The 25,161-nt window shown below is 40.5% G+C and overlaps 1 protein-coding gene across 1 annotated transcript in view; it reads left to right on the forward strand.

The window, feature by feature from the left end:
• The window catches only part of GUCY2F (guanylate cyclase 2F, retinal), a 39,759-nt gene extending 15,164 nt beyond the window's left edge, over nucleotides 1–24,595 (forward strand). The window contains exons 11-18 of the mRNA XM_015852470.2: nucleotides 697–845; nucleotides 2,496–2,659; nucleotides 2,988–3,180; nucleotides 3,302–3,476; nucleotides 8,001–8,099; nucleotides 10,793–10,887; nucleotides 12,490–12,575; nucleotides 20,928–24,595. Coding sequence (XP_015707956.1) covers nucleotides 697–845; nucleotides 2,496–2,659; nucleotides 2,988–3,180; nucleotides 3,302–3,476; nucleotides 8,001–8,099; nucleotides 10,793–10,887; nucleotides 12,490–12,575; nucleotides 20,928–21,066 — 1,100 coding nt within the window. The 3' untranslated portion in view covers nucleotides 21,067–24,595. The remainder of the gene's footprint in view (nucleotides 1–696; nucleotides 846–2,495; nucleotides 2,660–2,987; nucleotides 3,181–3,301; nucleotides 3,477–8,000; nucleotides 8,100–10,792; nucleotides 10,888–12,489; nucleotides 12,576–20,927) is intronic.
• The last annotated feature ends 566 nt before the right edge of the window (nucleotides 24,596–25,161 follow it).

Genomic DNA, 25,161 nt, shown 5'->3' on the forward strand with positions numbered 1-25,161 from the left:
TCACAGTAACAGCTGTGGAAATGCAGGGTCCCCACCAGAAGGACTGTGGTTTTCTCTCCAGATAACTGCTCAGCATTCCACCAAATGAAACCTTCAGAAACAATCACAGTTGTTATATTTTAAGCAAGAAGATAGAGGTCTACCTTTCACTTTTTTCAAGGCACGATTAGCTCCCTAAAGGTAACTCTCAGTCTAAATAGAGGAAAGCCAGGCTAAAAAGCAATAACAAAACCCCACTGCTTCTCTGAAAACCTCCTACATACTATTTCCCAGTTAAAGATGAAGTGTCAACGGCTGGTATCCTTCCTGTCTGGGCTTGGCTGTAACCCTCTGCTGTCTTAGAGGACCACAAATCCTGATGGAGAGAGTCAGAGGCAGTTTCATTAAATATAAGCCTGTAGGCTCACACATACCCATCTGTCACACAAGCTTCCCTCATCCAGCCACTTTATTGCTTGTAACCTGGCTCTCCAGGGACAAGAAGGCAATTGAATTGCTTGTCTTGTAAATCCTCCAAGAGACTCCTGACAGAGGAAAGCAGAAATCCCCAGGCTCATTTGACACAGCCATAGAAGCATGAAGAATAATAGTGTCAATGAAAGAATGAGCAAGAAACAGATGAAAACTCTCATGTCTTTCACCCTCACCTAGTGCCTCCATCTCAAATTGTGCTTTGGATTCTTCTCTTTGCCACAGAAATTATAAAGAAGGTGAAGAAACCACCTCCCTTGTGCCGCCCAAACATAGCCCCTGAGATGGCCCCCCTCGTGTGCATCCAGGTAATGAAGCAATGCTGGGTTGAAGCCCCTGAGCGTCGTCCCACTTTTGAGGAGGTATTTCATAAGGTCAGTGTACAGAGAACAAGGTGTGATCCTCTGTTCATACTTAGCAGGGAAGTATTTTCTATAAGTGAGCCCTCAGGAAATGATTGAGAGAACACTAGAGCCCTAGAGGCTTTGCTGTTGGGTTATTTTATAGATTGTGGTGTCTAGATGCTTGTTTTCATCAACTGTGCCATATCTACACCATATTCTGAACTTGGACTCAAGTGGGACTACAACATGGGGTGTAACACAGGAAAGACATGGGCCTAGTGTCTTCACATTTGTGATATGCCTATCCTGATGGTCTCATGGAGATAAAAAAAAAAGCTGTGAATTATGATGTAGCTTTCAGATCAGTATGTTGTTTCATCTTCTGAAGTCTCACAGAAGTACTCTGTATTCTTGGTTACAAGAGTTCCAAAACTGAATCACCTTCAGTGTCAAGGCCTGGAGAAGGAGCAACTGAAAACAGACAGGAAAACCTTGCAAACAAAAAGAAGTTCTTCACATGTTATATATGTGAATTGGACAGCTTCATCAAGGGCTTTTAAACACAAAAATACCATATTAGGTATCAGAAGTCTCTGCATTGCAAACTGGCGGATTTTGGGAGCATATTCTGGGAAAGTATGACTGCACACAAGCCATGTTTGAACATCTTTTCTGGACATCTGTTACTGCCCACTAGCAAAATAAGCCTTTTGTCTGATCCAGTAATGCTGTTCCTATGTTCTTTTAAGATCAAACTAGACAATCCAGTATCCATAATTAGCACCTTCCAATTCTATGAAGCTAAAATTAATTTCACACTCATGTCGCTCCGTACTTGATCCTAATTAAATATCTGAAACCACAGTTGCTCCAAATTGTCTTAGGGCTCATTTTCAGGTCAAGAGGAGCAAGCACAATTCAGTGTGGTGAGGGTGTAACTGCACATACATGCCTGTGTACAAAGGCAATTTAAGACCAGTAAGACAAAAGTTGCCAATGCCCTGGCAACACTGACATCATCACATTCTACAACTACCTGTCTCAGGTGACAAGACATAAAGAGATAGTCTTGAGTTGCACCAGAGGATGTTTAAATTGGAAATAAGGAAAAATTTCTTAATGGAGAGGGTGGTCAGGCATTGGAACAGGATATCCAGGGAGGCTCAGGAAAGCAGTGGAAATACTTTGGAGGTATTCAGGAGTCATATGAACATGGAACTAAGGAATGCGTTTTAGTGGTGGGACTTGGTAGGTCAAGATGATGATAGGACTTGATGACCTTGAAGCTCTCTTCCAATCTAAATTATTCTATGACTCTGATTTTATGATTCTACAGCCTGGTCAGAAAGAATTTATCATGGGACAAATGAGGGTGCAAACCTGCAGCACTGTATGACGCCAAAAAATCTCACATACCTGCTTATCATCCCAAGGGAGGTGGTGCTTCACTTAACCTTCACAGAAAGATTGCAGAGGAGCAACTTTTCCCTAGGCAGCTTCCATATCTAGTGGTACAAATTCATCATCCATTTTGTCTCTTTATTACTGAAGTTTTGCCATTGAGGGGGCTAGTCTTTAGAGTTGTGACTTAAAAATAAAGTGCTTGCTTTTTTTCAGGCTTAGAGGGCATTACAATGATGTAATGAGATAGAGAAGTAACTCTCCACTTTGATTTTCCAGTTCAAAACCATCAACAAAGGCAAAAAGACCAATATAATTGACTCAATGCTCAGAATGCTTGAACAGTATTCAAGCAACTTGGAAGATTTAATCAGGGAGCGGACAGAAGAGCTAGAGATTGAAAAACAGAAGACAGAAAAACTCTTATCACAAATGCTTCCTCCGTAAGTACTGGTACTTTAGATGGCAAAAAGCCCTTGGTGTTACATAGCTAGACTGGACAAAATGATTCTCCCAAATTGAGTGAATTTTCAGGGCAGATCTCCAGTTTTGACAAGAATCTATCAAACAAAGCAAAAAACTTTCATCAGTACTTGTTACAGCAATGTGAACCCATTCTGTTTATTGGAAGATCTTTTAAGTACACTAAGGCAAGAGCTTCTGAACTCTTAGGCTTGCCACAATAAGGGCATTTGCTCTGTCACCTTTCCTTGTGTTATCATTTCATATCAGAATTTTGCCCCGTCACCTTTCTTTGTGTTACAATTTCAGATCAGTAGCAGAAGCCCTCAAGACTGGTGGCACTGTGGAGCCTGAGTATTTTGACCAAGTCACCATCTACTTCAGTGACATTGTGGGCTTCACAACCATTTCAGCCCTCAGTGAACCCATTGAAGTAGTTGACCTCCTGAATGACCTTTATACTCTGTTTGATGCTGTTATTGGAAATCATGATGTTTACAAGGTGAGGTGTACCCAGGCATGAGGACCAAACCATCCCTGAGTCAAATCCTCCTTCAATTTGGTTATACTGCTCTTTCCCATCTTCTATTTCTTTGCCTTTTTGATGCTGTGATATTTGCTAGGTAGAGACCATTGGAGATGCCTACATGGTTGCCTCAGGGCTTCCGAAACGGAATGGAAACAAGCATGCAGCTGAGATAGCCAACATGTCCTTGGACATCCTCAGCTCCGTCGGCACCTTCAAGATGAGACACATGCCCGAGGTGCCCGTCCGCATCCGCATCGGCCTGCACTCGGGTAGGCACCTAAACATCAAAGAGTTCCTGCAATTGTATTTCCAGCATTGAATGCTTTCTCCTTGCTCACCCCAAAGCAAGAGCCCTTAGAAGATGCTTAACAACCTTCCATAGCAACAAGGTAATTAAAATGAAAGTGCAAGTCCAAAGTAGAAAAATGCCTTGGTGTCATTCAGGGGTGAAAATCTGTATTCTGTCACTGTCAGGAGCAACATCAGAAATGTTAGTTCCAAAGGCTGCATTGTTAAGTGTGGATTTTTTATGTGCTTCATGATCTTTACTGGCATGATATGGAGACATCCAAGTCTTTGTAACTGTTGTGAAATGGAAGGAAAAAAGAAAAAAAAAGAAAAAGAAAAAAGAAAAAAAGAAAAATCATTATATAGAACCAGAGAATCATTAAGGTTGGATCATCTGGTCCAACTATCAACCCACCACCAAGATACAAAGTGACTGAAAAGAGTGGGGATGCTTATTTTAGATAGGATGTAACTGGAAGAGCATGATACAGATATTTAAAAAGTTATGCTATAAAGTAAATGTCCTCTAATGCAGAAAACAGAATCTATTCAATGAACTATGATGAACAATGAATTATTTCAGCCTGGAGAAGAGGAGGCTCAGGGGAGACCTTATTGTTCTCTATAACTTCCTGAAGGGAGGTTGTCTCTGAAGATTCATTGTCCTTATTGTTTTCATTGCAATTTGGGGTTCTTAGCTGGCTCTTTACAGGAGCCTAAAGTGTTAAGGAGTGATTTCAGACACACTGTGGGCTTTATACTGTGGGTTTTATAGTATGGTTGGAATCAGATGAGTCTGTGACCCAGAGCAAGAGTCTCTGGAGCAGGAGCATTACATTTTCAACACAAGAAGTGAGGAATACAGCGTGCAACATCTGCTGCTGTGTGCTGGCCAGTTCTGCAGCACTGCTTTCCATGTGTCAGCCAAAAATCTATCCCTAGGTGACTGGGAGGGGGGAGTGTTATTTGTGGGTTTTTTCTTCTTTTTCTGAACTCTGTGTATCTGGAAATAAGTGCTGCTCTGAGGGTGTGAGAAGAGGGAAAGAAGTATTATATTTTTGAAGAAGCAGAAGCTAGATCTTATTTTGCACAAACCTGAACCTCAAGGCTGGGAGTCAGGGGAACAGAAACCTCCCTCTTTGTAAGGGTAGAACAAGTCAGAGACTGCCTCATGAGTCTGAACATACACAAGAACATGGGGCTGGACAGCATGTATCCCAATTCCTGAAGCCATTCTCCATCATACTAGAAGAGTTGTGGCTTTCAGGTGAAGTTCCTGGTGACTAGAAAAAGAAAACATCACTTCCATTTGTAAGAAATGGAGAAAGGAAGACCCGGGAAACTACAGGCTGGTGATACTCACCTGTTTGTCTGGGGAGACCATGGAACAGAACCTCCTGGAAGACATCTTATGGCACATGATTCTGCAATGATCTGGAAATGTCAAATTATTACGGAAGCATAAAATCTGTGCTCCTAGACAAATCAGTCTCTGAATCACTAAGGTGAAAGTGGAGTTTGAATAACCCTAGATCCCATTTCACCTGAGGAAAGAATCATGAAGAAGAAATCACATCATGAAGCATGAAGGCTTGAGGAGAAGAGGACTTGGCCATCGCAGCATTCTGTAAAGGATGGAGAAGGGGTGTGAACACCAGTTTTGTTGACCAACTGCTCTCTAGCTCTGGGAATGTCTGATGGACCATGCGTGTGACCATAAGAGGACAAAAAGACCAGCATTTGATTTCAGTTCCTACCCTGCTTTATTTGCACCCTGGATTCTTGTCTCTCTCATCTCAACTGCCTGTCCAGAAGAACTTAGCTGAATCAGCTGTTCCCATGCTGGCTGTGTCTGGGCTGGGGCTGGATGGCTTGAGAGAGTGAGAAGACAAGCATCTCCTTGGAGGCTTAAGGTCTGTTTATCAGTCAGACTCTCTGGCAGGCAGTCCTTCATTTCCATTGAGTTTGTTAACCTCCAAGTCACCACCAACAGTTGCTGCAGAGGCTCAGGCAGCATGACTTATTAACTGACCCTCCAAAGCCCTGGCCAAGTGCCATTTCAAAACAAACTGGAGAACCTGTGTAATTAAACAACCAGGCCAAAGCGTTCTCATCACAGGGTCTCCAATTTCCTTTAAAGTTATTACTGTCAGAGATTTATCTCTGCAAGTTTTTGCTATCCCTTTGCTGAGGCAGTCTAGACATAGGGGAACTCACACACAGGCAGTGAAGGCAGCAATTGAATTATTAACTCTTGGGTGCTTTCAGAATTGAGAAATTGTTTTGTCATGCTAACTCTTACACTGGTTTAGAATTAATCCCTTTCTGCAACACGATGGCAATGCTCTCAAAGGATATTATGTTGCCCTAAACATCTTTCATTAAGGTTGGAAAAGATCACCTAGTACAACCATCCACCTTCTGTCAATATTGCCCATTGAAAAACATGTCCCTTGGTACCACATCTCCATGTTCTTGAACTCCTTCAGAGATGGTGACTCCATCACATCGCAGGACACCCTGTTCTAATGCCTGACTACTCTTTTGGAGAAGAAAAGTTTCCTCATATCCAACCTGAACCTCCCCTGGGGGAACTTGAGGCTGTTCCCACACATTCTATTGTCATTGCCAAGTAGAAGACAATCCTTTCCTCAACACAAAGATACAAGGAGAAAGGGAGCCTCCTCTTCTTGAGACTGAACCATCCCAGTTCCATTTGCTATTCCCTGTAGGGCTTGTGCTCCAGACCTCTTAACAGCTTCACTATCCTTCACTGGATGCACTTTGGGGCCTCAATGTCTTTCTTGCAATGAAGGACCAAAAACTGAACACACCACTCGAGATGCAGAGCTCTGTGAACTTTGTGGAAGTGATAGGCTGATTGCACTGATGGATTGGAAATCTAAATTTAGGTGTTTAGACACCGCATGAGTGTTATGGGGTCTACTCTTGCTCTGTGGTCAGTAGAGTCCCGTTGAACATGACAGGTCCACCTCCTCTGATGCTCTCCTGAAGGGCCTGAACCTAACTAGAGTATTGATAAAAGTGAGAATTGAGTTAGAAGAGACTGAAGGTCAGCGAGTTATCCAAAGTTGCACAGTGTGCTGTTGGCAATAAAAGCAGTAAACCAAGTCCAGCATTCCCTGCATGCTGTTTCTATCCAGACAATTCTTATAAACTTGCATGGCAAAATATGTCAGAATCACACACCACAACCATTTCCTTCATACAGTTTTGTGAAATCTTAACCCAGAAAAATAATGAAATTTAAAAGGCAGGCAGAGCCTCATGAAAACATGTACCATAAATGTATTCAGTAGAGAATGCACAGATGTCTTTTCTCTGCAGAGTGTTCCATATCTACTTAGATTGCTGAGACTATTTATTTTTTTAAGCTTTATTTTTTTAACTTTTTTTTCCTTTTTATATTTATTTTGCAACCTTGATATTTTAGGTCGTGGGTGATGAAATTTAGCAACCCATCCTTCAGAGCCCAGTCCAAGCATTAGCTGATCCAGGTGCCCCATATGACATACATCTGTGCTGCTTGGCTGTGACACTTTTCATTTCAGCTCTGTGTGTTCATGTGAATCCTACATGCACATCTCCCCTTGAGAACTTGGCACCAGCTCCTTGGGAGCTACTTTGGAAGGGAGTGGATCTTGTCTTCGGGATGAGACTGAGGAAAAATAAACAGCTTTTGGCTAGACAGGAATGCTAATGATGTGTTCCTTTCCAAGGAGGGGACACAGGGTGGTCCAGTGTGCTGCCAACATCTCTTGACTTCTAACTCTGATTCTCAATCCTGCTATACTGGGATGTGTCCCAGAGAGCTGAGGCTGGTCGGTCTGGAGAAGAAGAGGCTCCATGGAAACCTGAGAAGGGACTTTCAGTATCTAAAAAGGGCTGTAAGAAAGAAGGGGACAGATTCTTTAGCAGGGTCTGTTGTGATAGAACAAGGGGAAATTGTTTCAAACTAAAATAGGAGAGATTTAGTTTGGATGTAATGAAAAAGGTTTTCACCATAATGATGGTAAAGCACTACTCATGGAGTTTTTGGATACCAGAGAAGATGAAATTTGCTTGTCTGTGAGCCTTGTGGTTTGTATAGAGACAATGGTTGGGTTGTACAGGTGAGGCGTTTTCAAAGTCTTGTCTTGGGAGACAGACATAGTAGGCATGACCATAGAATCATAGAATCATGAAGGCTGGAAGGACCACTGCGGTCATGTAGTTCAATCATCAACCCATCACCACCATACCTCTAAACCATGTGTCACTCACTGTGACATCCACCCTTGCCTTGAACACCTCCAGGGATGATGATTCCATCACCTCCCAGGGCAGCCAGCTCCAATGCCCCAGTACTCCCTCTCTGTACACACACTGAATACCTGTATTCCCATTTGGCTTTTGGATGTTAAAGAAGATGAGATTTGTGTGTCGGAGAACTCTGTGATTTGTGAAGTGTCATTGCTGGGTTATACAGATGTTGTGTCTTTCAGGGCCCTGTGTGGCAGGTGTAGTTGGCCTGACGATGCCGCGGTACTGCCTCTTTGGAGACACAGTGAACACAGCATCACGAATGGAGTCCACGGGTCTACGTGAGTATTTGGGGCAGTGCCTGGGGTAGATTAGAATCACATTTAGAATCATAGGATTATAGAACAATTAAGGTTGGAAAGGGCCACTAAGGTCATCAAGTCCAACCCCAACCCAACCCCACCATGCCCACTAAGCCATGTCCCTCAGTGCCAAATCTACAAGGCTCTAGAACACCTCAAGAAACACTAACTTCAGTACTTCCCTGGGCAGCCTGTTCCAATGCTTGACCACTCTTTCTTAGAAGAAATTTTTCTTAACGTCCAAGCTGAACCTTCTCTGGTGCAATTTGAGGCCATAATCTCTTGCCCTGTCAATACTTACCTGTGAGAAGAGGCAGATCCCCACTTCACTATGACCTTCTTGAAGGAGATAAAGAAATATGCATCTTAAGTTACAGGAACTGTAACTCAGTCAGCTCTCAAGAAAAGGTCAAGTCCAAAACTAAAATTAAAAGCAGACTGAAGCCTTCAGAGTTCAATATTTAAGACAGAGATCATTTAGTTTTGCTCCTCTTTTCCCTGTAAAATCTCAAAAGAATGTTTAGTCTGGTCCAGTAACCAGTGTGATTCACACCCTGCATTGTAGCTACAGTCCTCTGATTTGGATTCCATCATCTGAAATGAACATGAGTCCTGCTATAGTTTGGGGTTGTATCTTGCTTTCTGACTTCTGAGGACCCTTAATTCAGAGCTGTTCTTGTGCAGTATAATGATGCACCTACCTGCCATAGCTAGTATAAGGCAAGTGGGGAAGGAAATACAGGCACTGCTTTCCCCAAGGCAGTGGTGATGGCATGCAGCTGTTGGAGTTCAAGTAGTTGGATAAGCTTGGGATATCCTATGAATCTATTATTCTATCATGATAGAGAGAGCAGCAGACCACAGATGATGCTGCCCTGCAACCTGGGGGGGGATTTACTGGTGTGTTTTGTGAGAGCTTCATTTATCAGCAATAGAAACTCTGTGAACAAGTATTGGCAGGTCCCATCAAATCCTTAAGATTCCCTTCTCCTCTCAGTATTCTTCATGACTTTCTTGATGAGTTGATGTTAATGCTGGTTTCCCCTCAAGTTCTTGCCTTAATTCTCCAATGGCTTTAAGTTACAGAAGCTTGACTCCTAGAACCAATGACTACAGCTGATAATGCAACACTACATCACAGTTGTTTCTTATTGTCCCATAGATGGAGGCATCTAGACATGGAAAAGGAACAGTGGGAGAGGAGCATTTATCTGAGTTTCAGTCATATGCATAAACAGATTTGCTTTCTGTTGAGTCCTTGACTGAAGCATGGATCTGTAAGCCATGGTGGATGAACTGTGGACAGCATGCTCAGAGCCTAGGAAGAGTTCTGAATTCACTTTTGATGTTCAGTCCATCAGTACAAGTTGATTTCCAAAGGCAAAATATCCTGTGTATTTTAACCTTTGCTCTTCTCTGGTCTTCCTTTTGATATTTTCAACAGTTCTAATAGACTGGCTAATATATATACTCCACAAACTATAGGAAAACTGTGATATTTAATCCTCAAATCTTGAGGAATGGTCATGATAAAATTACTCTGCAGTATGTATGTAAGATGACAAGTTTTCTTTTTCTGTCATATAAGCATCACATTTCTATTTCTAATGATTTCAATTACACTAATCAAGGCTAACAACTGAATTAAACTTAAATGTGAAGATTTGTGAGGCTTAGAACCTTAGAAATGCAAAGTCTCACTAAGACTGGAACCTGAAACACTTCAGATACAAGAAGTATACTATATATATGTTAGTATACTTTGTATACTAACAGAAACCTGTACAGATACACACCAATAGGTAGACTGTAGCTTACTGCTATTTTAAGTGCAGCAAAGGGCAGTGCGACATTCATCTGCATCAGTTCCTCTTAACTGATATTCTTTTTTTCTAATCATTCTGGGAAAAAAAACAACCAAACCCAACATTCTTCATGGGGGGAACAGAATGGGATTGAAACACTGGAAAAAAAGACCTTAAGAACATCAACAACAATTAAACTGCTTTGGGGAAAGTAGTTTGGAAATGTTTCCAGGCTTGTTCGCATCAATAGCACAGCAATGAATTTCAGTGAGTTCCAGCAATGGCTGCAAAACAAATTGGGGAGATGGGAATTTGATAAAGATCTCTGCCTTTGCCATTTTCGTTGCTAAAATGTTAACAGCAGCTCTGGGTGGAATCAATTACTGAAAAATCCAGACAGATCTTCATGTACAGCCACATTACCATTCTGTCTCATTGCAAACCCCACCTCTCTGCTCTTAATCCCAACACCTGTTTTTCAAATGATGCTCGCTGCCTGGAGCAGAACTTCAGTCAATTATTTTTCTTGCTGCCTAGTTTTACTCTGGGGCAAAAGATACTAATATTTTTCATTCCAGCCAGCAATGGTGCTCAAATGGCACTTCTCATCTTTATGAGGAGCAAGGTTTCCCATGCTTAGTGTATTTGTTGTCCTTCTCAAAGAAGTCCCCAGTGTAGATCTCCTCTCACCCTGTATTTGTTACAACCTTCCCTGAAAGGTTCCGATCCATCACCATTGTACTCTACACCATAAAACTACAGCACGCCAACAAGACCTGGAGAAGTTTTCTTTGTCAATACAAAGTAGTGTAGATTCACAGTGTGTGTGCAGCGCAGTGACCCAGCTGTTTGGCTTTCTGTTCTCAGCTTACAGAATTCATGTCAGCCAAAGTACGGTGGATACACTTCGGTCTCTAAATGAAGGCTATGAAATTGTTCCTAGGGGAAAAACAGAACTGAAGGTAAGAAGGCCTGGTCTGTGTGAAATGCTTCATGAGGGAGTTTTCTTGCTTAAGGAATTTTCATAATATGTTCTTCTTTGGCCTTCATCCATCACGCTTCCACACAATCCTTCCTAAATGATCCCCATCAGTTGGTTCAATACATGAGGTAATTCTTGAAGGACCATGGAAAAAAATCATTCTATCATGCAAACAGATGTATGGTCTGTATCTATTCATTCTATAAATCAGGAGATAAAACTGTTGAAACATTTAGTGATAAAAGGGAAAGCACTGAACAATGCCATTGCCATCTGAAATCCTCTACCATGAGAGGATTCCTGGTGTAGAGGATGAATGGAAAGGCAAAAGTCTTTTCCAAAGCTATTTATTTTCCCTATTCTTTGTTTCTGGAACTTTATAATACGAGTTTATCTAAACCACATATCAAATACCAAAATTCACACCCCTTCCAGCTTCTACCACACAGGGTTCTGCATGACATCAAACTCTGAATATTCAGTCAAGTGCAATCACCCTTTCTCACCTTAACACTGTCTTTGACTCATGACACATACATAACAAAGAACCACTCTTTGCTGATTTGCATCCATGCTATGCAGGTTTACAAACATTTGTATGACTTTGTATACTCAGCTTACCTTTAAGGGACAAAGAGCGGACCTTACTCCATTGAGCAGCGCATCACCATGTGAAATGAGGATTTTAATATCACAGTAATATCTTCTATCATTCACAATGTAACTACTTTTCAGCCAGAAATACTCTCAGAGTTTAGGACTCTATTTAATCCAGCCTTGACAAAAGCTGCTAATTTTCACAGTGCCTAAACCAGACACAATAATTCATCACTAAACAAAATACCACAAAACGAAATAAAACATTGCTTATCTTCTTAGAAAACCGCTAGAAAGAAGTAGTCTGGCTTACCTTAAACATCTACAATAGGAGGCATGATTATGTTCCCAGCTCTCCCAACAGTCTTTGCTATCGAAGTATTTTGTCACCCAAGTTCATATGGTTGCAATGGGATATCTGAGGTAATCACTCCAGGTTTAGTTAATAGAAAGAAGCCTTTGCATAGTCAGTGAAATGGCACTTCAGGAAATTATTAATCTGAATTACTTTCTGTGTCCAGTTTTTGTGAAGATAAATGTCACCCCAAAAGTGTCTGTTTTCCAGCACTGGCTCCAGACAGGGATGGTTGGCTCTGATATAGTTGGCTGGGTTGTAACAGATGCATCTCACTTTAAAAGCTAAATTATTGATGTAGGGAAAGGAAGTGACTGTTCTGATATTCAGCCCTCAAGCAGTTGTGAAATCTCTCTATCACTGATGCCAGTGCTGCAAAATAAGATGATTAGAGATCCTCATTTCTATTAAACTGTGTAGTTTCAATGACCCTGATAAGAGAAGGTCATTTGTATGAAGCAGTTTGAACAAGGTCTGCTTTTTAAAGGCAGTGAAACTGAAATTCTCCCTGAGTCATTGCAAAGGAGAGCAAAAGACTTCCTGCCATTTTCTGTCTCTGGATATATGTGAAGCCCTCAGAATGTATTGAACAGAGGGTGTTCTTTATCTGGACTTTTGTTTTTATTTTAGGGTAAAGGAGTAGAAGACACATATTGGCTGGTTGGGAAAAGAGGATTTCTGAAGCCCTTACCTAAACCTCCTGAAATTAAGCCAGGGTAAGTGTGATTTAATCACTGTTCATTATATTCATGAAAAGGTCACTGTTGGAGCTAACTGCTGGAATAACTGCCTTTGGTGTCTGTTTGCAAAGTTATTGCATCCTTTGTCTTAGGTGATGTATGTGTTCTCAGGCATAGCACTGGGACCCTGGAGTGGTGCAGGTGTTTCAATACTTCTCCTGAATCACAGCTCCCAGAAAGTCTAATGGCAGCTTGTTGCTTTTATCCTGCAGTTCATTAGAAATGGAGCATCAGGCAATTCCTTCCTGAATGCCCCACCTACCCAGTGTCTATGTGTGTGACACTTTCTCATTTTCTCTCATTCCATCAAACTCCTCCAGAAAACACTAGTTTCATTACAAACACATTTATTCCCTGCAGCACTGTTCATTTCAACCAAACTGTAAGAACATATTTCGTTTTAGAGATATGTAATTATAATGATAATTGCAACATTATGCAATTAAAGACGTAATGATGTCGCCTCCATGCAAGAGGGGATTAGTATAACTTGTTCAGCCATCTTGAAGTTCTGCCATACCTGACTTTGCAGATTGAATGTCCCTGCTTATGCTGAGTGCCTGGAAATGATGTTGTGGTCAAGTTGTGAAAACTGGGAGTATGACTTGTTTGTCAAGAACAGTGTAGTCACCCACATTGGAATTACTCAAACTTGACACTCTTTATAGTCAACAAATACATGCTGGCAGAGTGTAAGTAGACTGGACTGCTTGAAGTTCTACATTGGAATATGATAAACTGCACTTGAAAGATGCTTGTTGACTGTAAAGAGGTCCTGTAGTGTCCGACAGCAAGAAGTGCATGTTTTTATTTCAATTCTAACTTCTCTTGAGCAATCTTTTTCTAAGTTTTGCCCCATTTCCTCTTAGTAAAATGGAAAGGGTATTAATCTCCCTTTTCAGATAGCATTTAACTACTGGACAGTTGCATTCAGGACAGCCCATGCATACGGACTAATTGCAGAGTTTTCTTGGAGTAACGTGAAATTAATTGCATTTTGGGCCATATCTTTTAAGGTATTTGAGTGTCAGGTTGGAAGACAGTAGGTGACTGGAAGATAAGTTTGAAAGATTCACAATGTACCTTATACTTGGAAGCATTTTATTGTTAATATTTGATGAAATGAGCTATTGATTAATGTGTGCTGATATGCTCTATGCATTTTTTTATGAGAAATACAAAATCTTGGAGATTTGCCAGATTGCTAAAGTGAATTTTCTCTCCATGCTACCAAGGAAGCACTACATCTTCTAAGTCCACCTCAGCTTTACCATCTTAAAGTCAATTGTCAGGCCTTTGTTGATTATTGACAGCCCTCAAAAAGTCATCTGGAAATATGAGCCTGTATCTGGTCAGATTTATGCAGATTAGAGCTGTTTTTAAATACAAGTTTTAAATGGTGACAAAAATGTCCTACACACCCAAGATCGAGGGATTTTGAGCATACTTGTGCCCTGATCTTCACTGTTCTTTTGTGCTATTTCTGTCTCCACAGTAGTTGAATGAATGTAGAAGTAATCAGATGGAAAATCCAAGTTAAATGAAACTGAACTTGTCCTTAAATGAATTTAAGGGTTCAAAATGAAAGTTCAGTCCTGCAGGAGAAAAGCAAGCACATGAAAATTGCCTCACGTACAGGCCTGTTATCAGGCAAGGTTCAGACATGGTGTCTTGTTTTTCCAGCCTTGTCTTGAGGTTAAATGTTTATGCCAGTTTATTAGGGATTGATAGTTATTCCTTTGTTATACCTATATCTTGGTCAGTATGGTGGTTTCAAGCCACTGCTTGATATTCTCGTGAACTTCCTCATCTGTAGACTTTTGGGATAAGGAATCTTCTTCTTCCTCTTCAGTTCATCTTTACACTTCATCCTGAAGTAACTCCTGTTTAGATCTTTCCACTAGGTCTTGTACAACCTGATCCTTCATAACTAGTGGGATCAGCAGATTTTCTACTTCTGTTTGTATGAGTGAGGAATGCATTCCTCATCACTTCATTCACCTTCATGGCTCACAAAAGAAAGTAACACTCCTTTGAGTGGTGACCTGCTGACTTTCAACTCATAGTTCATGCCTTCTGTCTGAACTCTTGACTTAGACCACCACAGGTCACGAAGTACTGAGCAACAAGGAAAAGGGATTTGCTCCAGTGTAAATCTTCAGCTCCTGGGCTAGGAGAATCCCTTTACCCAAATGAGCCTGTAATGTCTATTTTAATGTAATCTTCTTGGCACTCTGGAGAGATATTTTGCTTGAACTTGTCCTTAATTCGTGATGCCTACTGCTCTGAAGAGTAATGAGTGCTCACCAAGCTGGATGAGGGTATTTCACACACTGTATGCTCTGAGGAATTTCACAAAGCAGAATTAAATTGAACTATATGGCTCCACGCTTCCCCATATGTCAACTGGATTATCTTGACTGCTGATGTGTGCTTTCCCCAGTCAGTTAAGAGATAAAAATGTCAACTGCCTGTGTCTTATGCTTTATTTTACAGCTTGAGTGGCCTAGACTTCGTCAGACAGGCAGTTGTGGTAGTCTTGCTGAGAGTTTGTACTTGCTAAGAGAAGGTTAATAAATTAGGATTGGTCTCATGTCTGTACTATGGAAGGGAAGGTCTGGGGGCCATGGATTTAAGGTTCAAATCCTTGAGATGGAAGTGCTATGTGGAGAAAGGGCTTAGAGTAATCCTAGGAAGACTGATTTGGTCTTCATAAAAATGGATTTGTGTCTGACCCCATGAGTTATCATATGAACCTGGACAGCTTGATGAACTTAGTCTCACTTATAGCATCTTAGTGCTTCTTACTGACATAAATCTGTGATTTTTGTCCATTAAAATACTGTGTGAAATACAGAGTATTTCAGTCCTACACTACAGTGTAACATCAAGAAAGTGTTAAATTTATACCCCACGATATACAACCCATCAACTAAATAGAGATGAAAGCCCAGACCTTGTCAGGAAGATTTCCTGATGTATGTGAAGCCAATTTTCTAGTTCTGGTGGGCAGTCATGAGCAGGTCTACAGTCAGGTAGCTCATATTGCTGTTCATAGATCTCTAGGGATCATTCAAGCTTCATTATCCTACTTCAAACTATCAGTGCACTTGTAGTGTTGGCATGCCTAGGTCTGGAAGATGATCCTGGGCTTGCATAGGTGAACCTGCATATAATGCAGGCTAGAAGCCAAACTTCAGCACATGTAAAAACGTGGCAGGATATTTAACTACATGACTTTGTTAATAATAATAGTCCCATAAAATACTGTGAAAACAATTCCTTCTGGTATTGTTGAAATTAGTGAGAGAATAGATCTGGCTGTCTAGTAATAAACCTCAAGCCATAACCAAATGACTAACAAAGGAACCATTACTGCATCTACATAATTTGAATTTAATTGATATTCACCAACCTCTCTGTTTAATCCCAATTACAGCCTTATGGAAGCATTAATTGGAACACAATCATTGAATTCCATTGTCAGCACGAGGCCTTAATATATCTGCAATTGTGCAAGGAGGTTCAGATAAACACACATAACTCTTAACAGCCAGGTGCTGCAGGTGACATTACTCACATAGGATACAGTGCATTTTAATTAAGAAGAAAATAAGTTCAATTGAAGTTCCTAATATGCTTCTTACTACCTCTATTTTCTTCCAACCATGCATAAAATCCAATGAACGAAAAGGCAATTCATAAACTCAACCTTATGTCAAGCTACAGAGGATCTGTATATCTGTTTTCAGAAGTAGAAAGCTTACTGGAAGTCAAGTAAGAAATCCATTCACCTCCTGTTTGTATGAGAAATGGGTTCATGTTCATCAGTGTCCGAGGACACAGGGACATAGGGAAAGTGAAGGTTTAATATCCAGACTGTAATGCTGCCTCCTACTCCAGAGTTTTCTCTTTGAGGGTTAACCTCCTCCAGAAAACAGCAGAGGCAGTGAAATAGACTCCTTGGTCCTTTCCTTGCTCCAAGGCAAATTCCTACAGCTTCCCTGGTAGCTGTCTCTTCTAATCCTTAAACTAAATAGTGCCAATAGGAGAATATATATATATAATATATATAATATATATAATATATATATAACGAGTTATATATATATATATATATATATAACAAGTTTATATATATATATATATATATATATATATATAACAAGTTTATATATATATATATATATAATTCAGATATTAGATATAGACCATAGATCCTCTCAAGGGTTTTTAATCTAGCTCTGGCATAGCCATTTCCTTCTGAGCTTTGCAAGTTATACAGCTTTTAGAGTCAAGTTGAGATTTGGGCATTTCCAGGTGCCACTCTTCTGCCCTGTAGAAGACATCTTTAAGATAAACACACTCTCATTCAGCGATTTCTATCTCCCTCCACTGGCTCAGAAGAGAGCCCCAGATTTTTTGTTCCAATGGAAATTCCTCTGTTTTGGGGAGTGGGATAACTCCCACCAGAGTTATGTGTTCCCAGAAGAAGCTATTTCTCATTCAGTTCATATGAATTAAGTCCTTTGGTCTTCCTTGTCTTCAGGACCCATCCCTGAAGGCTCCAGCATTCTCAGGAAGGTTTATAAATAGGAATGAGAAGGAAAGATATTGTAGAAGTTGAGGATTTAGGTAAGTCATGGAAGAACAACGTGGTTATACGTATGGTTAAGTGGTCATGTTGGTGATGGGTTGATCGTTGGACTTGATTATCTTTGTGATCTTTCCAACCTTAATGATTCTATGATTCAAATATAATAATTTATAAGACAGAACTGGTAAAAGAGCTGAAAACTGATTTGTTTTTCCCTCCAGAAAGTCTGTTAAAATCTGTGCTAAGATATCAGATAAAACTGACAACCTCAAGGGACAGAAATATATATAGAAATTCCATTTGGAAATATGTCCATAGCTCTGAGAGATAAGAATCATTGAAACCAACACCCCATGTGAGAGCAAAAGGTACTGAGAGAGGAACTACACTAAACAAATAAAAGATCTTAGAATATCCTGAGTTGGAAGGGACCCTTAAGGATCATCGAGTCCAGCTCCTGGCTCCACACAAGACCACCCAAAAATCAGACAGTAAGATCTTCATAGGAATTTGGTTTTCTTCCTTTTGATGAACTGAAGCAGGATCAGAAGAATCAGAGCAACCTACCTCAGGGTTCATGTTGTCTAAAAGATCCAGGGTGCAACCATCTAGTTAAAATCTAATTTGAGCTCCTTACTCAACAAAGTCATTCATCTCATCCTGGGAGAGGTGTCTAGGATGTGTCAAGAGCAGTTTGGAAATGGCTGGCTATAGAGATTACAAAATGTGCCTGTCTCAGCACCTTCAGGACAGTTAAAATTAAATTAGCTAACTTCACTCTTTGCAGTATGTCAAGATGAAGGCCCAACAATTTTTTCCTCTCTTCGCACTAGAGGACACATTTTCACATAGTCACCAGTATGGTCTGTTCTTTATTGCAGATGAAACTGAATTGATTCTTTCTCTAATGGCCTACCTGTTCACTGCAGGTGTAAAGCTCATGGGTTACCCTCGGAAGAAATTGCAGAGTTCAAAAGGAGGAAAGCTGCAAAACAACTTGGCAAAAAGGCCTAGATCCGAGGTAGTAGCTGTGGGACAGTCCTCATGTAGCTCTGCTGTTTAGTGTCCGCTTGCGTGTCATTTGTCTGCACATTGCTGGTTTTAGTTGTATGCCTTTTTTGTTTGTTTTTGGTCAAAACTATGTGTTATTCTTTTAAAGTGTCTCATTCAAAAGGTGCTGGGAACTGCACCAGAGCTGTTCAGGGACAGCAGTAGCCTTGTTGGGTGATCTTCTAGCAAACTTATGACCTACTTTCCCATTCATTCCTATAAGACATATGGTACTACTGCATCTACTTGCAGTCTATTATTGTTCCACTTGATGGCAATGTGCAGTGTGCCAGGAAAAGCCCAGACCATGGGAAACTCAGATGAAGCTGTAATTAAAGTGTGGAAGAACCCACACGGCCTATTGCTTTCTTTTAGCACACCTCATGAGATCAGCTCTGTTATTCATTGGTATGGTACCGACTGAGATGAGAAGTAAATGTGTAGTTAGGATGATCTGATTGGAAATCAGAAGTTATGTGGTGTATTATATGGTGTATAGTTATTTATTTACTTTTAACTTCTCCCTCTGTTCTAATGTCTTCATCCATGAACTCTGCTCAGTAAGAGTAGACCTCTCAAGATCACAAAATCATTGATGTTCAGATTTTAATTTGAGGTCTGAAAGCTGATTCAGCACAGAGTATTTGACAAAGATTCACTCTGAGCTTGGAATGTGAAACCCACCTCTACACAGAAGCCCAATAAAATTACATCTTGCTATTTCTCCTTCAGCCCCACTGCTAGGATAATCTTAGATGATTTTGCTTGCATGATCTCTCTAAATAATAAAAACATAACTCTTGTTGATTTCTCTCCCATCCACATCTTTCTTCTCTTCCATCTGCTGCTCTGCATCAGTTACTTCTGACTTGGCATGCAGAGGCATCTCAGCAACACAGTATGAGACAAATCTTTCATTAGCATCAAGAAGGCTTAAAAAAAACACACCTAAGGAAATTGCTTTTCCTTGACTCCTTTAGTGGTTGCACAAGACTTCTGATCATTTTTTATAAATTCCTTAGCTCTTTCTCACAAAGTTGAATAAATGAACTGTTGGGGTGAATCCTAAATCACATTGACTTGATACATTTGCCGTGTCTTAAGATTGAGGAATGTGCCTTCAGATTTCTTGCTGTTTTCTTGCACTTGGCTGTCCTTGGTCTCCCACCATGTGTAAGAGACCATAGTATAGAATCACAGAACTCTTAAGGTTGGAAAAGACCACTAAGATCACCAAGTCCAACCATCAACTCATCACCATGTCCACCAAGCCAAGCGTCACATCTACACAGTTCTTGAATGCTTCCAGGGATGGCGAATCCAGCACCTCCCTGCGCAGCCTGTTTCAATGTCTGACTACTCTGAGAAGAAATTTTTCCTGGTATCCAGCCTCAATCTCTCTTGAAGCAACTTGAGGCTATTAACTCTTATCCTATGTGCAGAGAACAGGGAGTCCTGGCTTTTTTGTTACTTCCAAATTGAATAACCTGTCCTCAGGGGCAGGTTACCAGACCTTCAAAGACCATATGCAGAACCTCAGACCAAACAATTAAATGTAGCTTCCTTAAATGATAACACAAAAGCAGTGGTGGGTGTCAGAGTGGTCAACACAATTCTGGTTCCAGAGTTATTAGTATTTGTATATGCTTTGTATACATTGTATATCCTTTGGAAATAGCTTATCCTGTGCTGTCATTGAGGACAGTTTCATTGGGCTGCTAAATAACTCTATACTATTAATAGTTCATTAGTGTGCGTAATTTTTGGGCCTGATACCCTCCTGCTCCTCTACTTTCAAGGCCCCTTGTCTTATAGCCTTGGGACCCTTGCTTTATATAGTCAGTTTTACGTGTATTTTTCTTCTAAAGCAATTGTTTGCTCATTGTTCACAGCAGTGATGTTTACAGTTCAAAACCTTACATATCTGTGTATGTAAAAAATAGTTTCTCAAATTATTCTCATTGGTGTCTACATAGTGATAACTGATATTGAAATGTGTTAGAATATGGCTCTTTTTAGCTTACAACCTGAAAATTTTCTTCTGTGCAGAGTGAATTTGATTTCATGTGATGTTTGATGTAGGGCAAGTTGTAGGCAGAGTTGAAAACTAACTAAAGCTCAGCTTCTGGCCTTCTGCAACTCCTTCGTATTTGGTTTGTTTCTGAAACTCTCACTATACTACAATAACTCTGTGCCTGTCAGGTCTTTCATGTGTCATTGTGCCTCCTGTGTCAGACAAGGAGGGACTGTGCCTCTGGGCCTTTCCCATAAGTGTCATTGAACGACCTCAAACGCAAAGAAACCCATCTGGTTAACAAGGAATCTCTGCTATTAGCAGACAGAGGATTTATCAGGCTTGTGATGCACAGTTAGAAATGTACTTCATGAGCAGCTGAAGCCCTTTGGAATTTTAATGGAAATGATGTTTACCTTTACAAAATGGATATCCTTGGTTGAAAGCTCTATGTATTTCACTAAACCATGCAACTCCTCAAGTGCTTTTGTGGTCTCCTGGGACCACGGTTCCCTGTAGTTATGTACCAGAAGTTCTCCCTGCTTGATCTTTGATGGCTTTGAGAAAACCTAATATTTCTGCTTGGTCTGATGCAAAATGATGTAAAATGAACAGCTTATTCCTCAGTGAGCAGGGCCGCTGACTCCTCCTGTCTTCTGTTTTACAGCCACAACTGGTCAGGCATGTTGACCAGGAAACTTAAATTTGTCCTGAGGAACACAAAGAGGACACTGACAAAAAAAGCCTTTAAAGAAATGGGGAGCATAAAGGAGGCTGAGATAAGTATTGAAGAGGAAGAAATCTGAGAACAATGAAGAACTAATAAGACTGTGGTGGATACACTGAAGTCAACCCCAGCAGAGAAGCCCACACCCTACATTTAGTTTCCTTCCAGGTAAAGGAAGTAGAATTGCTACGGCCTCATAGCTCTTGCAGGTGGATGAATCCTGACCATCATTTTTGGTTGAACCTGGGCCCTGCTTCATTGTGATTTCACTTGTGTAATTTTGGAAAGAGAGTAATGGTGGTGGGTAGTAACCACTTCTTCATCAGTATTCCAGTCAGTCAGAAAATGCAGAACAGGCTAAACACTTTGCAATAAATAGATTTGTTGTTGTTGTAGGAAACTCAGGTTTCATGAAGATCAGTACAATTCACAAGAAAGTGTTTTTTTCACAACAGCAAAAAGAGATTCTATACTCCCCCACAAATGTAAATTTTGAATCAAAATGTTTTGGTTGCTGTATGTCAATTTCAGCTGGAACGGTGTCTTGTAAACTGACATTTCAGTGGCAAATGCTGTTTTAATGTTATCTTCAAACTAAAATGACAGTTTTGAAACTAAGCAGTTCGGTATGAATCAATACTTGTTTCCAAATGCCAAAATGGGATTCTGATCAAAATGTCAAAATATGTCATCCTTGCAATTCTAGATCTAAACTGAACCCTCCCTTCTTTTTCCTGCTTTATACACACACCTATGTACTCCATCTAAAACATTTCATGTTCATCATCCCAAAGGAGGATGAAGAGAGAATGTCAAGGTGTTGGAAAACTGAACTGCAGAGAATGATGTTTTGCTTCCCTTTAGCTGAGTGATAACAAGGCATGAATTTTCTTAACTTTAAAGGTGAGGCTGAGAGAAGGAAAGTTCCATCATTTAATCAATAAAAAAAAAAGCCTGAAGCATCACACTTTTTTTCCTCCTCATTCTCTAAGTAGTTTCAAAGCCACTGGTGTTCAAAGTAAGCCATCAGTGAGCAAAAGCAGCTTTTTTTGCCAAGGGCCAGCTCTTGGACTGTAGGTGCTGCCCACAGAGCACTCTTCATCAGTGTCAAATACTTTGGTTGTTGGCCACTTCTCTGTCCATTTTTTTACTCTTTCTTTGGCTTCTAAGAAACTTCTGAGAATTGTTAATGTCGCCCCTTCCAGGCTGCAGAGAACTGCAAATGGGGTAATTTAATCAGTATTGCCACCAAAAGGTGCTCAGTGAAAACACCAAGACCTTCCTCAAGCCCCAATTAAACTCTTTTCAACACAGAACCCGGAACTTCCACCAGTTAAATGGTTTCTACCAGTTAAATGATAAATAACAACCAATAACTCTCTTAGATTACTGAAGAAAAATGTTCATGAAAGGAAGCAAGTCAGACACAAAAGGCTAAGGAAGTTACTGTCAGAGCAGCTAATTCACCATGCTAAGTATAATACGTGCATTATCAAAGTCGTTCATGTTTTAACTATTAGTGAAAATAGGAGGAAACTTTATTCATGCTCTTCAAAATCCAGATTTTACTCTGTGGCATTGGTCATTTTGGCTGTAACTGTTGGCTGTTTTGGATGAAAGCTGGTATTCCAGGTGGGAGAAGCTGGCATTTGAAAGATAGCTGTTAAGGGGCTGTTATGTCACTTCAACTCAAATTTTTAGAGTCATAGAATCATAGAATGGCCTGTGTTGAAAAGGACCACAAAGATCATCTAGTTCCAACCCCCTCCTATGTTCAGGGTTGCCAACCAGCAGACTAGGCTGCCCAGAGCCATATCCATCCTGGCCTTGAATGCCTGCGGGGATGGGGCATTCATCCTTGGGCAACGTGTTCCAGTGCGTCATCACCCTCTATGTGAAAGTTCATCCAGGAAAAACATTCTGTGGAAGATGCAGGTTAAGCAGTTCTCTCTCAGTATACCTCAATACATACTTCCAGGGAAGGATGTCATCTGGGTTGCTCAGTACAAATTTGAGCTTGAAATCAGCTTATGTATATTTTCCGTAGTCTTCCCATGTTAAAAACATTCGTCAGAGCTGTTCTGTTGCATAGCTTTGTGGCTTACAATAACTTTCCTCTTGTCTAAAAACGCTTCTCAGAAATTCATGTTTTCTATGGGAATCTGATGATCTCCTCCACCTTTGCTTTTGACATGGCATTTCCTCTGAAGTAAGAGTTGGATCATTGGGTTTGCCTTGTGTATGACTCGGTGTATTCAAGGCTGGCCTCCAAATGAAGGGAAACACTTACAGGAACATAACGAAGTGGGTGGCAACCCTGCCCACAGCAGGGATTTGGAACTAGGTAATCTTTGAGATCCCTTCCAACCCAAGCCATTCTCTGAAAGGAACATTATCTACGTATAGCTCTGTAAGGTGCAGTCAGAGACTCAAGATATCTGTCAGCTTCAGGAACATGCCATCATCCCTCCTGAATGACTTCTCATTGATCCACTTATATGGCACTGTAACAGTGAGCAGGCAGGAGAATAACCTTCTATTTCAGATATGTGTTAAGTTGAAGACTGTAAATGCATGAGGAAAAAAACCAACAACAATACAGTAACAACCATAAAGCAACTCTTCAGTTGACCATGGTGTATATTTTCCACCTTCAGTGGTCTACATATAGGCATGGATACATAAAATATGTTTCAGTCTTAGGGCATCCTGCTTTTGATTTCATATTTACACACTAAAAATAATATTTTGAGTGTGTTTTTTGTTGCAAAAGGAGACACTGTAAAGAAAATGTTCAATAGCTGTAAACTTTTTTCCAGCTGAAGAGCATTTGTACAAGAAGATTTCAATCTGCCCTTCTGCACACAGTTTTTGAATTCCTTCTTCAGTCTGTTGTCTTCAAAAATAAACAGCATTCTTTGAATTCACTAAAAAAAAATAAAATAATAAAACAGTCAATCTGTGGGAAAAGGGAGCAGAAAAGCAAAGTTCTGAACACTGACGACTTGAGTAATCCCAAGATAATTCTAAATTCACTTTGAAGCCAGCGGTGTTTTTTTAACTCTTAATTCCAACAGGAAGAGGCCAAGGACTCATCCCAAAGTGTGATAACCTCTGCTGTTAGAAGACTATAAAACATATCTATAATTTCCTGGCATTGATCTGTCCAGACAGGTTTAGATTGATGCATGAGATTTCTTACCGTACTTAATGTAATCATTGTATCACACTCTTTTCTTGTTATTTTGCTCCTAAAATAGTGTCTGAGTTTTATAAGAGGAAGATATTTGCTGGAAGCAGGAAATCTAAGTTTTCTAGCTTTACATACAGCATCTCAGGTGATTGCAGACAGATCTCTTGGTTGATTTCTTGGACAGGCATACACTCAGGAAAATACTATCAACCAGTGATTGCAGGAAGGTTTGCTGCTCATTTTATGGGATAAATTTTAACGTAATCATGCAAATCATGCTGGCAGCTGTAGGAGGTGCACTTTTGTCCAATACTCGCTGTCCAAAAATAGTTTATATTTCCTATAGGGTCTACAGTATTTTTAACAGTGAATTAAATCCAAATGTCAATAAAGATCTTTGGAGACCTGTTCCTCTTTGTGAAAGTCTTGTTCTTCTTTGTATCTGTGTCTTTTTCAGATTACTTCTCAGCACTCACTACTGATAAATCCATATAGAGAACCCCACATATTCACTCAGTTACTCAGTTATTTAGATACAGATCTCAACAAAATCTCAACATGCCCAAACCAGGAGCAACACAGTGGGGTAGTGGGGGTGGTGAGATGCAGAAGGGCATAGATGAGTGACTGAAGAGCTATAAGGAAAAGGCAGATTTAGATTAGATTCTTTATTATGAGGTCTGTAAGTCACTGTCACTGCTGCCCAGAAAGCTGTGGGTGCCCCATCCCTGGAGGTGCTAAGGATGTGGGTGTGAGCAGCCTGAGCTGGTGGGTGGCAACCAGCCCCATGGCAGGGGGCTGGAACTGAATGGGCTTTACGGTCACCTCCAGCTCAATCATTCAATGATTTTGTGATTCTATAATTCTATGATTCTGTGATTTAGGAAAGTTTCCCACACTAGAGGATGCAAATGTGTAGGGAATCATGCCACATTTTTCATTGGAAAACACTGAGATTCTACCCTGGGATTTGGATGAAGG

This window comes from Coturnix japonica, chromosome 1, assembly GCF_001577835.2.
Source record: "Coturnix japonica isolate 7356 chromosome 1, Coturnix japonica 2.1, whole genome shotgun sequence".
Lineage (NCBI taxonomy): Eukaryota > Metazoa > Chordata > Aves > Galliformes > Phasianidae > Coturnix > Coturnix japonica.